Source organism: Cheilinus undulatus, linkage group 12 (assembly GCF_018320785.1).
Source record: "Cheilinus undulatus linkage group 12, ASM1832078v1, whole genome shotgun sequence".
Classification (NCBI taxonomy): Eukaryota; Metazoa; Chordata; class Actinopteri; order Labriformes; family Labridae; genus Cheilinus; species Cheilinus undulatus.
Window position 1 is genome coordinate 2,974,376 of NC_054876.1, and position 13,794 is coordinate 2,988,169.

Consider the following 13,794-nt stretch of genomic DNA (forward strand, 5'->3'; position numbering starts at 1 on the left):
GCAACAGAGACACGTTCAGACTGGAGCTGTGGCTCGGCAGCAGTCACTGCCCGTCCTTCATTGTCTTCTCAGACATCTTTTAAATAAGCTTTCTCTGTTGTTGTTTGTCTGAGTAACAAAAGCTTCGTCGCCTCTTCAACACACTTCACTTTGACTATGTTTCCCTCAGGACAACACTGACAACAGCGATTCCACTCCCACTCTCTCTTTAGATATGTATGCTTTTCTGCCTGTTAACAACTCCTATCTGCCATTCTGATTCCATTTCCTCCCCTCCCGCTGCTCCGATTCATCAATTTAAATCCTGCCTCACCACATCCCCTCGCACCCCGTCCTTAAGTGCCTATACTCCTCCAGCATCTGCTCCCCTGTTTTTCTTCCCTTGCCCCCCAGACACGCTCACACATTTTTTTTTTTTTTTTTTTTTTTTGCTGGTTTCGCCCCCATTTCCTTCTCTGCCCTTGAGTTGGAGGATGGCATTTCAGGAACACAGAAAGGGTACATCATCTCCTGCCAGCCTCCAGAGACCTCCTGGCTGTCTTTGCTTTCTCCTCTCAGCCCCTTTCTCCTGTCTGCTCTCTGCAATGTCCTGACTTGTCACTCTGATGTAACTGCAAAATGGTCCGTTAATGACTTGGCCTTGAACCTGGCATCATCACCTTTTCATAAATACTCTCAAACTGACCCTTTCTCCCTTTTTCAGAAGTCCTGCCCTCACCAGGAACTGACCCTTTGTCGAGTCCCTTTCTTTTTTAATGAGAATGTGGGAAAGTAAGAAATGGGACTGGATGATGTTGATTAGAGCCTTCCATCGGGGTACTTTGCCCAGATGACGCCGGCTGTGTTCCTTTCTGGGTAAAAGTTCAATCAAATTGAATGGCAGAAAATATGAAAGATTGGTTCGTCCACAATTTTAGAGCTTAAAATCTGAAAACTATGGTCAAACTGTTATTGAGCCCAAATCTAATGGCCATGCAAGTATGACATTTTCGAATAAGTATTGGCATCATGGCTGAAAAACAAACTTGTTGGTTACATGAGTCTGTTCAAAGTTATTTTTTATGCAGCACACTCCTTCTGTTGTGTAAATAAAGCGGACATGTCTGTGTCGTTAACACACTGTATATTTGGTCACTGCATGAAGGGACGCCAGGTCAAGGAGGTGCTGATAGCAGGAATACACTCTCTGAGGAGCAGCCTCATATAAAAGAGCGTCTACCTCCAACGTCATTCTGGTGTATCTGTGACTGGAGCCGAATCTCATATAGCCTGAACATTTTGACATAACAAGTCAGCAGTTTTGGGGTGTTATGCCGAACCGGTGTGGTGAAGAGGGAGCTGAGCCGGATGGCGAAGCTTTCGATTTACCAGTCGATCTTCCTCCCAACTTTCACCTGATCATGAACTCTGGGTAATGACCAAGAATGAGAGTGTCGATACAAGCAGCTGAAATAAGTTTCCCCCGCAGGGTGGCTGGGCTTAGAGATATGGGTGAGGAGTTCAGACATCCTGAGGGGACTAGGAGAAGAGCCGCTGCTCCTTAGCATCGAAAAAAGCCAATTGAGGTGGTTCGGGCATCTGATCTGGATACCTCCTGGAAGCCTCCATTTAGGGGTTTTCCGGGCACATACAGCTGGAAGGAAACCTTGGGGAAGACCCAGAATGCACTGGTGGGATTATATATCCTGTCTGGTCTGGGAATGTCTCCAGATCTCCCAGGAGGAGTAGGAAAGTGTTGCTTGGTAGAGGGATGTCTGGGTTGGCTTGATTACCACTTCGACCCATCCCCAGATAAGCAGAAGATGGATGGATGGATTATAATATGATGGACATACACAAACTGCATGCACAGTGCTCAGTTCTCTGACTGCTGATGGTGATATGTCAGAGAGAGCACTGATTTTGTTTGTGATATTCATGGACAGGATCTCAAGGCACAGTCAAGGGGAGGAGGGTTTCATTTCGGGGACCTCAGAATTGAATTTTTTCTGTTTGCAGATGATGTGGTTGATGATGATGTGAACCTCCAGCAGGCACTAGGGAGGTTTCCAGCTGAGTGGAATAGTCAGGATGAGGGTCCTGTCCATGTCTGAGGCCATGTTTCCCTGCTGTAAAACAGTAGATTGCTCCCTCCAGGTAGGGAGTGAGTCTCCGTCCCATGTGGAGGATTTAGAGTATCTCTTGGTCTTGTTCACAAGTGAGGGTAGAATGGACTGAAAGACTGAGAGGAAGATCATCAGATGTGTTGCAGGCATTGTACCAGACTGTTGTGATGAAGAGGGGGTTAGACGAAAGGCAAGGTCTTCGATTTACCAGTCAGTCTACCCTCACCTGTGGTCATGAGCTCTGGGCACTGTCTAAAAGAATAAGATTGCTGATACACGTGGTTAAAATGAGGTCTTAAGGATAGGGTGAGAAGCTTGGACATTTGTAGGGACCTTGACATAGAGTAGAAAAAGAGACACTTTAGGTGGCTCAGGCATTTGATCAGTATGCTTCCTTTTTGCCTCCCTGAGGTCTTCCAGGCTTGTCTAACTGGGAGGAGACCCTGGGCGTACCCAGAACTCGCTGGAGGGATAATATATATCTCATCTTGCCTGGGAACACCCCAGAATTTCTCAGGAGGAACTGAAAAAACATTGCTGAGGAGAGGGACTTCTGGGTTTACTTACTTTGCCTGCTGCCCCAGTAACCAGACATCAGATAAGCAGAAGAAAATGGATGGATGTTAACTAACCCCTGAGGAGGCATGAAGCTTTTACGCTAGCTAATGCTTTTTTGTGAACTGGACTAAACCATAAAACAGTTCAAGAGTCAGCAGGTGCTTCGTTTTCAAATGTCTGTCTGATTTGCTCATTTTTAAGCTTTTACTACTGTGCACCCCACACTCAGGCTTCTCCCCTACAATTTTTAAGTCTTTTGTAAAGCCAGTGTTTGTGAACTCCTCTCGGACAGCATAGACAAAGCCATTTTAACAGTCACTCAGAGTCAAGTAACGCTCGCTCACTGCGTAACTTGCAATCAAGCCTGAGGGCGTTTGCTGGTGTCACTGATGCTTGCATACTCTTTGCACAGCAAAAAGATACCAATTCTATTTTAATACCAGTTAGAAGTTTAGTAATATTCCAAGCTTTTTTACTCTGCCGATTGATGTTCCAGTAAAAACTGGATTTACATTTAGTAAAAGCGGCTGTATGGGATACGGAGCTGGGAGCAGATGCAAAGATGCTTATACCGGTGTTAATTGTTCCATTGTTTTTGCATATTCAGAGGTGTTCTCCTGCAAAATTTTGAACAAAAGGTAAATGTGTAAAGGGGTCTGATGATAACTGAGGTATGGAGAATATCTGCAGAAAACCCAAGCACACCTGTTCACTCTGATAAGGTAATGATAATTTCTCCATGATGCAGAGAAAGACCCAGGAAAAAAAGTTTGTCCAACTAGAAGTAGCTTAGCAGTGCTTGTAATGAGAAGGGGCTCTTTGATTGGTGGGTCAGCAGACCAATCAGAGAGCAGACGAACCAATTAGATACATTTGGAGTAAAGATAAACTCTGCCTGTGGCTGAATTTGAAGAATATCAGCAGTCGTGTTGTTGAAAATACTCAGCCTGAGCTGCCGTTCATACTCATAAAAATGCTGTAATGAGGACTTCCTGTGTGTTTCTCTGAGCTTGGAGAGTGTGTGTGGTGCTTACTGAAGATTTCTCTGAACTCTTTGTTTCTGCTGAGACAACATTTGTTCCCACTCTAGTCCACATAAAGAGAAACATCAATCTTTGGCACGCGCTGGGAGTTCTTCACAATGGTTTCACTCACACAGTCGGGTGACTGCTGGTCAGACTGACACCAGCAGCTCATGAACAGGCTAACCATGAGGGAACAAGCCCACAAGATCATCATCATTTAGCAGTTTATTCAGACTGCAGGGAGATTTGGTAAAAAGAAAAGCGGAGGGAGATGTTAGAGGTAATTCAGTACTTGATTGATTCAGCGGGTTGCTGTTTGAAGCAACAAAGGCTTGTGAAGCTGGAGAAGCAAAGACACACATGACAATGACAGGATGTGCTGGAAATGATGTTTAGAATAAATCCAGCATCCTTGAAACATACACTTATGCCCAGTGTTGGGTAGCGTTACTTTTGAAACTCGTTAGATTACTGCGTTACGTACCAAGAAAAGTAATTTGTTGCGTTACTGTGTTACCTACTTCTAAAAGTAACGCGTTAGAGTACTTTTCGCGTTACTAAATATTAAAACCCTTTAGCCATTCGTTTCACTTGGGGGTTGTAGATAACAACCGGACGTCTGCATCTGAATGTGCAGACTCTAATGCCAGTGTAGAGCCTACTTTACAGCTCATAATCTGTATCTCTGCAGCCTGAGAACACTGCTAACAGACAGGAAAACCTTTACAGCTATTTAACCCTTTACCTACTGAGTCTAAAAATGGCGTACATATTATATTGTTCATATTATGTAACTTTGTTGTGTTAAAATTACTCTAACTTTTCAAGTTCTTACAGAAAACTTAACAAGGTTTCATTGGAATCACTTAATAGTAAGAGATTTCAAGGCTACAAAACACAGTTGATTAAAATGACCATAACCATCTCACTTAAATCCAACATGCACACAACGATGCTCTCCTATGATGCATTCTCAGACGTGCAATAACAACGGAGCAAAACAACCATCGGCACTTGCGTGCCAGGTAGCAGCACAAGTGGTGTAATCGTATTTTTTTAATCACATATTGCTTGTTTGTATAAGGTATACAAACTAGCTATAGATATCAAGATGTAGCCAACACTTGGATATTTCTCAAATTATTTGAGTTTTGACAAATCTTCAGTTTTCCCAGAATGCCTTTGGACACTATACCTTTATGCACTCAGTTTGCTGCTGCTGTCTTGGCCAGGACACCCTTAAAAAAGAGATTTTTAGTCTCAAAGAGGTTTTCTCCTGGTTAAATAAAATATTTAAATAGAGTGCACCATGAGTGAAGTTGCTGTCTCAACTAAAGAGGTCCTGCCTACAGGGAACAATGTTACTGTTGTTAATGTCAGTGAATGGAAGATGGCTCACTGGCATTGTTGAAACTTCACCTACTGATTTAGTGAGTGACTAACAGTCGTTACTGCAAATGACTGCACAAGTCAGTCCACCTTAGATGAAATGGTAATATAACAAACATTTATGGAACCTAAGCAAATTTCTTTTGTGCAACTACTAAAATAAATAAAATTAAGTAGGATCAACAGAACACTTTTATCAGTGCACCGTGCAGCCTTGCAACTTATATTGTATTAATTTAATTTTGTCATTTGACCAGTACAACTGAGGTGTTGTATTAACACAAACCTACCACATTAATAATAATCATCTGTGTTAAGTTAGTTGAACTCAATCATATTAAGTAAACTTAATGTAGTGTCAGTAAATCCAACATGATGTTGTTGTGGTTATGCAATGTAGTAATATCATGTAGCTTTAAAGTAAGATAATTAAGTTAGATTTACTTAATATGTGTTGTTCACATTACTCGTGGTTTGCTTTTCCATTTTAAACAACACAGTTATGTGGAACTGGTTGACATAACTGAGTTAAGTAAAATCAACATTTCATTTCTTAGAGTGAATAGTCAGGAAATGCCCTAAGTCTGAGAGCTTTGGTCCCTTTTCCCAGGAGTACTTGAACTTGACTTTTCAACATCTGGTTAGTGATTATTACACATTATATGGAATTGACAGCAGTTTAAAAGAAGAAAAACACAAAAACTGATTTGTTTTTCATGGCTTTTATGAGAAGAAATGTTGTTATTGCTTATGAAGTTTTGATTTAACATTTGAAATGTGAACCTATACATGTTTAGAACAATCACCAGTCATTTTTTGAGTCTAGGACTCTGGGTGTGCAAAACACAGTGCAAAAGATAACTATATACATAGGCGACAATTAGTGCAAATAAAGGTAGCAAAATGCATTATCAACATTCTCAAGTAACATAGTGTTATTGCACATGACAGACACTCACAAATGCCACTATCTAACGCTATTTTTTGAAAACAAAACACCACTCTGGCTCGCTCTCCTTTTACTCTCTTCCTTCACTCTCCTTTCTCACTCGTCTTCTGCCAAAGCTGCCATTTTCGCGGTGCTGTTCAACATTACTGTAATATATATACCACACATTATATATTGCCGGAAAGCACAGATTCTCAGCTCTCTGTCAGCGTTGGAATTTTTTAGATTAAGCACACTTTCGAGGAGTTACAGTGTTGAGAATCTGTATAGTGGTCTCGCGATACTTCGGGTGTTTTGTTATGGTGTTTTGCTATGAATGCCCACGCCATATGGCTTGCTTGTGTGCGCATGCCCAAAATTCTCAGCTTTCCAACACCATTGGAATTTTTCTGATTGGACACACTTTGACAGAGTTGCGGTAATAATACTCCGGCACACACACTGAGGCACCGGCTCAGTAGGTTAAGGGTTAACAGAGGCTACAATAGGTGCAAAGTGGCAAGACTTGCTTTAGAAGTGGTAAAATTGGTGGGGAAAAGCGATAAAAAGGGGTCAAAATTTAACAAAATGGGTGTTATGTGGCAACAGTATAATTTTAAAAGATGTTCTGAGGTTCTTTTGGGCATCCTGCGACCCCCATGGGCGTCCCGACCCCAACGTTGAGAACCACTGCTTTAATCCCCAAGATCCTGCCGTCTACATGTAGATGTCTCTTTGGGCAAACAACTGAACTCCAAATAGACCTGGTGGTATTAACATCACTGTGTTAATTATGTATTAATAGGATGAGTTATGACTGACTTGCACCTCACAAAACCATCAGAGGGTTAATAATAAATAATGGTGATAATGGTCAAAAACCCATTTACCAGTAATGATCTTCAGAATGAGCATGTTGTAAATGTTGAAAAGCCAAGAAAAGAAAAGGGCAAGGTGCATGCTGAAGAGATTTTATATACCACAGTAAAAAAATGAAGTTGTAGTGCAGAGAAACACAGAATCGTCTCATTGCTGTAATCTCATTTTAACATGCCAGCCTATTATTAGAAACCAGTTCTTTCTGTTAGATCATGAAACTGTGCTGGATTTCTCTGCGTGTGTTCAACTTCCAAAATGAACAAATTCCAACAAATTCAGATGAATCTTTTAGTTTCTTTAACATTCGGCCAATTACAGCCAATTTTGTAAAAATTGAAGAAAACTTTGCTCTGCTGCTCTCCTCAATAATTTAAATCATCAGCCATGCTCCGGCTAGTCAAAAGTGTTGTGAATAAGTTCACAAACTTCAGCTAACAGACGAGATTGATTCAGAGTTAGAGAGAAACTGTAAATAACCCCCTCAGTCATTAAACACATGGTCTTCTCCGTCTAATGCAGTGCTTGTGCCAGTTTTCCTCCGGGGTTTACATAAAAGTGATAAAAGTGCAGTAAAATCTAATTAGCAGAGGAACTTTGTATTCATGCTAGGCACTGTGCCTTCATTATAATAAACTGCAGGAAACTCTGCTGTGGAGTAACACAGAGCTTTGAACATCAGCGACGGCTGCAGTATTTTAAAGAGACAGAGACACGGAACACAACAGGACCAAAATACAGGCATCTGGGAGGGATTTACAGCTTTGTTAGAGATGAATTTACCATGATGACTGATTAAAGTTAGCTTTTCTGTCACAGATTAAAATTTAACAGGACTTCTTGTGTCAGATTTGTTAAGCAGTCCTGAAGGTTCAAACATGAACATCATTGTATTTACTGTGCTATTTATAAGCTCATTTTAATGAGCTGGGAGCAAACACGATGACGATGATGATGCTACCTTAAACGAGGAAATGCAGCACCATTCTTGTTGTTTTTGCTACCTTTGATGACAAGGGGATCAGCCACCACCTGCCACGGGGACTCCAGTGCACTTGGTCTACATGTCCGTCCCTGCAGCTGGTGTACCGAGACATCAGGATGAAGATGAACTGGCTGAAAGGCAAAGCTCTCACTTAACCATTTGATCAGTTAGCCATCCCTTAGCCATGCACAGTGAGGCAGTGAATGATAGAGTCTGACTGCAGACTTAAATAGAGTGAAGAAGGGTCGATCAGCTGGGGGCTGCTCGGCAGTGCAGGGGTTAGCGCTGTTGCCTCACAGCAAGAAGGTTCCTGGATCGCTTCCTGGTCAGGACCTTTCTGTGTGGAGTTTGCATGTTCTCCCTGTGCATGCGTGGGTTCTCTCCGGGTACTCTGGCTTCCTCCCACCACCAAAAAACATGCTCATTAGGTTCACTGGTGACTCTAAATTGGCCGTAGGTATGAGTATGAGTGTGCCTGGTTGTCTGTCTCTCTTTGTCAGCCCTGGGATTGACTGGTGACCAGTCCAGTGACAGCTGGCAAAGGCGATAAAGCATGAGATTAATCAAGATTAAAGGAAAATTAATGCACTAGTGCAGGGGTTTTCAAAGTTTTGAAGAGTGAGCCTCCCCTAAGAAGAAATTATTCATTCGGTGGACCCCCGACCACAAAAAGGCTTCAAATTGAAAATAAATAAATAAATAAATAAATAAACAACAACATTTCAAACATTTATGTCTAATCTTTAAACATTTTTAACTTTAATATATTTTGGATATTTTGGTTTGCAAATGTCCTTAATCATCTGCCTTTCCCTCTTATTCAGTTATAACGCCATTAAATACCCTTTTTCATATTTTTTTTAGCCCTTTTACAACTTCTTTTTGCCTCTTTTTCCCCATTTTTTCCACCTTTATCCCATTTTTGCCACTTTTCACCTTTTTGCACATTTAAGCTACCTGTCATCATTAAATAAACCTTTTTCCCAATTTTTTTGCTCATTTTTGCAACATCTTTTTGCCACGTTTATCCCATTTTTTGCCCTTTCTTAAAAACCATTTTTTGCCCATTTAAACTAACTTTGCTTAACTTTAACTTTACTACTTACCACTTGTTTCCTCTTTTTTGCCCATTTCTTCCACTCCTGACTGCTTTTTGCCCATTTAGAACTTTCCACTTTTTTTTTGTCCTTTCTCACCCATTTCTGCTACTTTCTGACCATTTTCCACTTTTTCTCCTCGTTTTCGCCCATTTTTTGCTGCTTTTTGACCATTTTGCCACCTTTAACCTATTTTTATTACTACTTCCAACTGTTTTTGTCTCTTTTTACCTCTTAGATTGTGGCTCTTGTGAAGGTATTTTTCAACAATTTGGCTCTTTGATTGAGTAACACTGCTCTATAGCGTAGTCCCTATAGTAACTATAAGTTTATCTATTTTGCTCCATGCACAGCAGGTTCGCAGAGCAAATCGCCTTTTTTCTGGTTGATGGTTCCGCGCCTCCCCTGAAGCTCTGTGGCGCCCCCCAGGGGAGGCCCGCCTCACACTTTGAAAACCTCTGCACCAGTGGATTATAATTGATCATGATTGATACTATGATTCTGTGCAGCCTTTGCTATGTGATTGCTGTTTTCACGTGCAGGGATAGTTAGATTCAGGTTAGCTGAAGTGCTGAGGCTGGAAGCTGGAAGCACTGAAGTAAAAATCTGAGGATTTTGGGTGTGAGCGTCTACATTAGCGCTCCTCAGACTAGTGAGGCTCTAACTGACACCGCTCTCTGTTGGCGGATTTCTCATCCTCTTTTTGAGCCGAACCCAAGCAGACTGGAACGTGCACACCTCCAACCAGTCCTCCTGATACTCCCCGTCAGGTGAGCGGAGTGTCAGCGAGGACTTCTCTCCATAACAACCTTCCCAGGTGAAATTCAGTAATGTGCCTGGAAGCATCAAAGTGAATCCATGTGCAATTTATTCCTGTCACCTCCCAACATCCTGGAAGGAGACTTGAAGTCAATTACATCCTTTGTTCTTTGCGTTGAGTGCTGTATTAAGTGTCTCTGTCAAGCGTGTCAAATTGATACAAGGAAAAGTAGCAGGGCTGGCATTTTAACGCTCATATTCTGAAACGCTGAAAAAACGCCGAATATGAACGTTCTGACAGAGAAGGTGGGGGCTGAACAAAGCACTAATCACACAGCGCTGCGACGGCCTCACAAAAATGTCAGAAAGCTCCAGAAGGGGTCTGTGTAAGTGTTGAAGTGAACAATGGGAGCGCGTCAGAGGCAGACAGAGTCGGGTACACCGCGTCATATTTACTTGTGTAAGTTTTGATGCACATGTACTCGTAGGAATTCAGCCCGTCATCCCAGATCATGTTTCCACAAGAATTAACAAAAGCTGTCGCCTTTACACACTGCTGCTGCCGCTTCTAAACTTAGATCTGCACTTTTATCTTTGTTTGGATGACTTTAGAGCTGGGGAGATTAATCAGACCAGTCAAATGTGGCTGTAAGATCTGAGGCTCTTGTGATTTATTTTTAACCCTGTTAGCTTAAAAGAGGCTTCACAAGATGAAGTCAGCTGTCAGATGGACACTAAACCATCCTTTATACTCCTCTTTAGGGTCCAAGTCTCATTAAAAATACTTTTTGACTGAAATGATGAAACCCTAATGAGGATCAAGGTGTTTTAATTATTACACATATCGGTAGATTCAAATTTTAGACGAGAACAATAAATAACACCACCAGTCCATGGGCGTAGCACAGCGGGGAAAGAGGGTACCGATTACCTGGGCCCACAGTAGGGAGGGGCCCTTGGGAAGCCTGCAATGAAAAGTGTTTTAATTTAATTTTTTCTTAGTAATTAGTGTCATTATTGAATCAAAAGCAACCACATGAATTGGTCAACAGACTAAAATTTAAAAAGATTTAAATAAAAATACTTGGGGGGCCCTGCTCCTCCCTTAGAAATGTCTGAATGCTGTAGTCCAGCACTGCAAAACAAGTAAATTTAGTTTAACCATAGTAAAAAATATTGCTCTTACATCTGGAAATTATGGTTCAGAAATACATTTGAATGCATAGACATTTGTAAAAAATGATGCAACATTTGTTGGTTGGCTAGCCGGTCAGGAGGGGCCCTGGGTAATATTCTTTCTGAGGGCCCAACATCCCTAGCGACACCCGTGGGTCGTCCATAAGGGGGGATAAAGGGGAGAGCTTTCTGGGGCCCATCCAGACCAGGGAACATGGGGGTCAATAAAATCATGGTCTACTGGAAAGTTAAGCTGTGATATCCATATTTAATATTTAACCTGAATAATTACCACTCTTTTGAAATAAACAAATATTTATTTTTATTCTTGTATGCCCTAGTAAATAGACTTCTTAAAAATCTGAATCCCTTTTCTCAAAAACAGAACTAAGATGGGTTACAAATGGGTTCAATATTGGCTAAAATTGGTGTAAAAGGTGGTGAAATGGGATTTTGAACGTAGCAGAAATGGGTTAGAGGTGGCAAAAATTGGATAAAAGTGGTGAAAAAATAAGCAAATTCGGTTAAAATGAAAAACAAAAAAAACGTCATTAAAAGTGGTAAAAGTTATTAATAAGTGGCTGAACTGGGTTTAACCCCTTAAAGCCTGTTGTATCATTTGTGATAAGTACTTCTATGATTCCTCTATCTAATGTATACGATCAATAAATTACAAAAAAAAACTTCTGAATACAATCTGATAAATGATAAAAATGCCCTCAAGTGGATTATCAGTTACCAAAAACACCTAATGCATCAAATAAGATACAAAAAAATATATATGTTAGATTTTATTAAAATTTGGATTTTTTTAGATTTCAGTAGAAAGTGAAATAAACATTTAAGCTCCAAAAAGTGAGAATTTTCTGGCTATAATTTGTTTCAGGCTTTAATGGGTTAAAGTGGGAAAAATGGGTGGAAGTTAGATAAAATAGGATAGAAAATAAAAGGCGTTTAACAGTTGCAGACAAATAATCAGAAATGGGTTAAACTGGTAAAATATGGGCATATCAAATAGTGAAAGTGGTTAAAATTGGCAAAAATGGGTGTAGAAAGTGGTAAAAAGTTAGAAAAATGGGTTAACAGAGGCAACACTGGTGGAAAGAGCCAAGAATTGGTATTAAAGCAGCAAAAACAGGCAGAAAAAAGTGGTGCAAAGGTTTTAGAATGAACAAAAATGGTTTTTGAATGTCAAAAATGTGTTAGTGTACCAAAAATGACCAAAATGGTAGGAAAAAGTGATGAAAATGGTTTAAAATTTGTCAAAATTGTTGGCAAAAGTGATGAAACTGGGTTGAAACTTTGCCAAATCTGTGTAAAGTGGCAAAAACATAATTTACACTTTTAAGGCATCTGGAGACCCCTCCGCTGCATTTTCATTATGGTCTTTAAAATAAAAGCGATATTTTTACTTCTTGAATTTCAACTAAGAATAATTGCGCTTTGAATGTGTTTCCACTAAAGAGAGTTTTGGGGATGAGACATGCAATTCTTGTGAAATCTCACTTGTGAGACTCCGCTGCAAGGAAGCTGGACGCTCAAAACCTGTTGATACGGTTATGATTACATCTACGGCGGTTGCCATGACAATTTTGAACTAAAGATGAAGGCAACAGGTGATATTTCAGAGGAAAGTCCGTATTTATAGAAAAATCCACGTCTAAGGGTTTAAGTATGGTGTTAAGAAAAGCCTCGTCTCCCCTTCTGTCCACACGTACGCCATGTTGTCTCGGAATGAAGTGGTCATGTGACACAATACGTCACGTCAGTGAAGTGTTAATGCTGAAGAAGTGTTTCCATTGCACTTCTGTGATACGTTTCTATATCAAAACATCTGAAATACCTCCTCTGAGAGCATAAAAAGTTTTTTTATTTGAGAGTTTTGTAAATTCAGGTGTTTCCATTACCAGTTTTTAATTGCACTATTTAGATTTTGCACACTTCTTAGGGTAATGGAAACGCAACAATTGTCTCGTGACCCCAACAGTGAGAACCACTGACTTAGGAAATTGTGCTTTGAGGCTAACAATATGAAATAGTGGTCCACCACAAATCAATGAAGAAGGTTGCACAGTGTCAGCATGGTTTAAGTCATTAGGGTCTGCCTTTAGTTCCTGGTCTCTGTCTATCAGTGATGGTGTTTTGTAAGCTTTTTGGGTTGTGCATGAATACAATAAATAAAAACATAAGATTATCATCAGCAGCACTGAGGACCAGGTAGTGAAAGGTATCACACTGATGTGCATGAACGGCACCTGGCGTTGATACAGAGGCAGCAAGTGTCATTATGAGGTCAGACCCCCGTCCTGCAGGATCGTCTCTGCTGTGAGGTTCATGTGTGAACAGCCAAATTAGGACGATGTGAGGGCTGTCAAGCATGGATGAGTCTGGATATTTTCTTCAGTGTTTAGAAAAGGCGTTCAACCCTTTAAGAGCAGCCACCATTACTTCTAAAACAGATAGTAAAAATGCTACATTAGTTGTTGATGGACTCCCTCACTAGATAAACTCAAATAAGTGTGGTGAAGATTGTACCTTTCATTCCCATCATCCCCTTCCCTCCTGTTTCTCTGAGCGCCGCCGTGTCGATGACTTTCCCAGAGGCCACTCAGGGACACGGTGTGAACGTGACAATCGGGGCCACAGCCGCAGACTTGTCGAATTAACTCTGAATGACCGTCTCCACTTACTCCCTCTTTGTGTGCGTGTGACCTTACACAGGAGACCTGGCCTCAGACGATGAGTACCTGGAAATCCCATCTATCAGCAGACAGAGAGCGGGGACGTACGAGTGCACGGCTGTCAACGATATCGACACAGACGTCCAGACCGTCGACATCACCGTCAACTGTGAGTGAGCTGATAGATGACTCAGAAAAGTGGTCAATCTGAATAA

The 13,794-nt window shown here is 41.0% G+C and overlaps 1 protein-coding gene across 3 annotated transcripts in view; it reads left to right on the plus strand.

The window, feature by feature from the left end:
• The window catches only part of ntm (neurotrimin), a 930,591-nt gene that overhangs the window by 897,915 nt on the left and 18,882 nt on the right, over positions 1–13,794 (plus strand). For all 3 annotated transcript variants that reach the window (XM_041801723.1, XM_041801722.1, XM_041801724.1), the window contains one exon: positions 13,620–13,748. In XM_041801723.1, the coding sequence (XP_041657657.1) occupies positions 13,620–13,748 (129 nt within the window). The remainder of the gene's footprint in view (positions 1–13,619; positions 13,749–13,794) is intronic.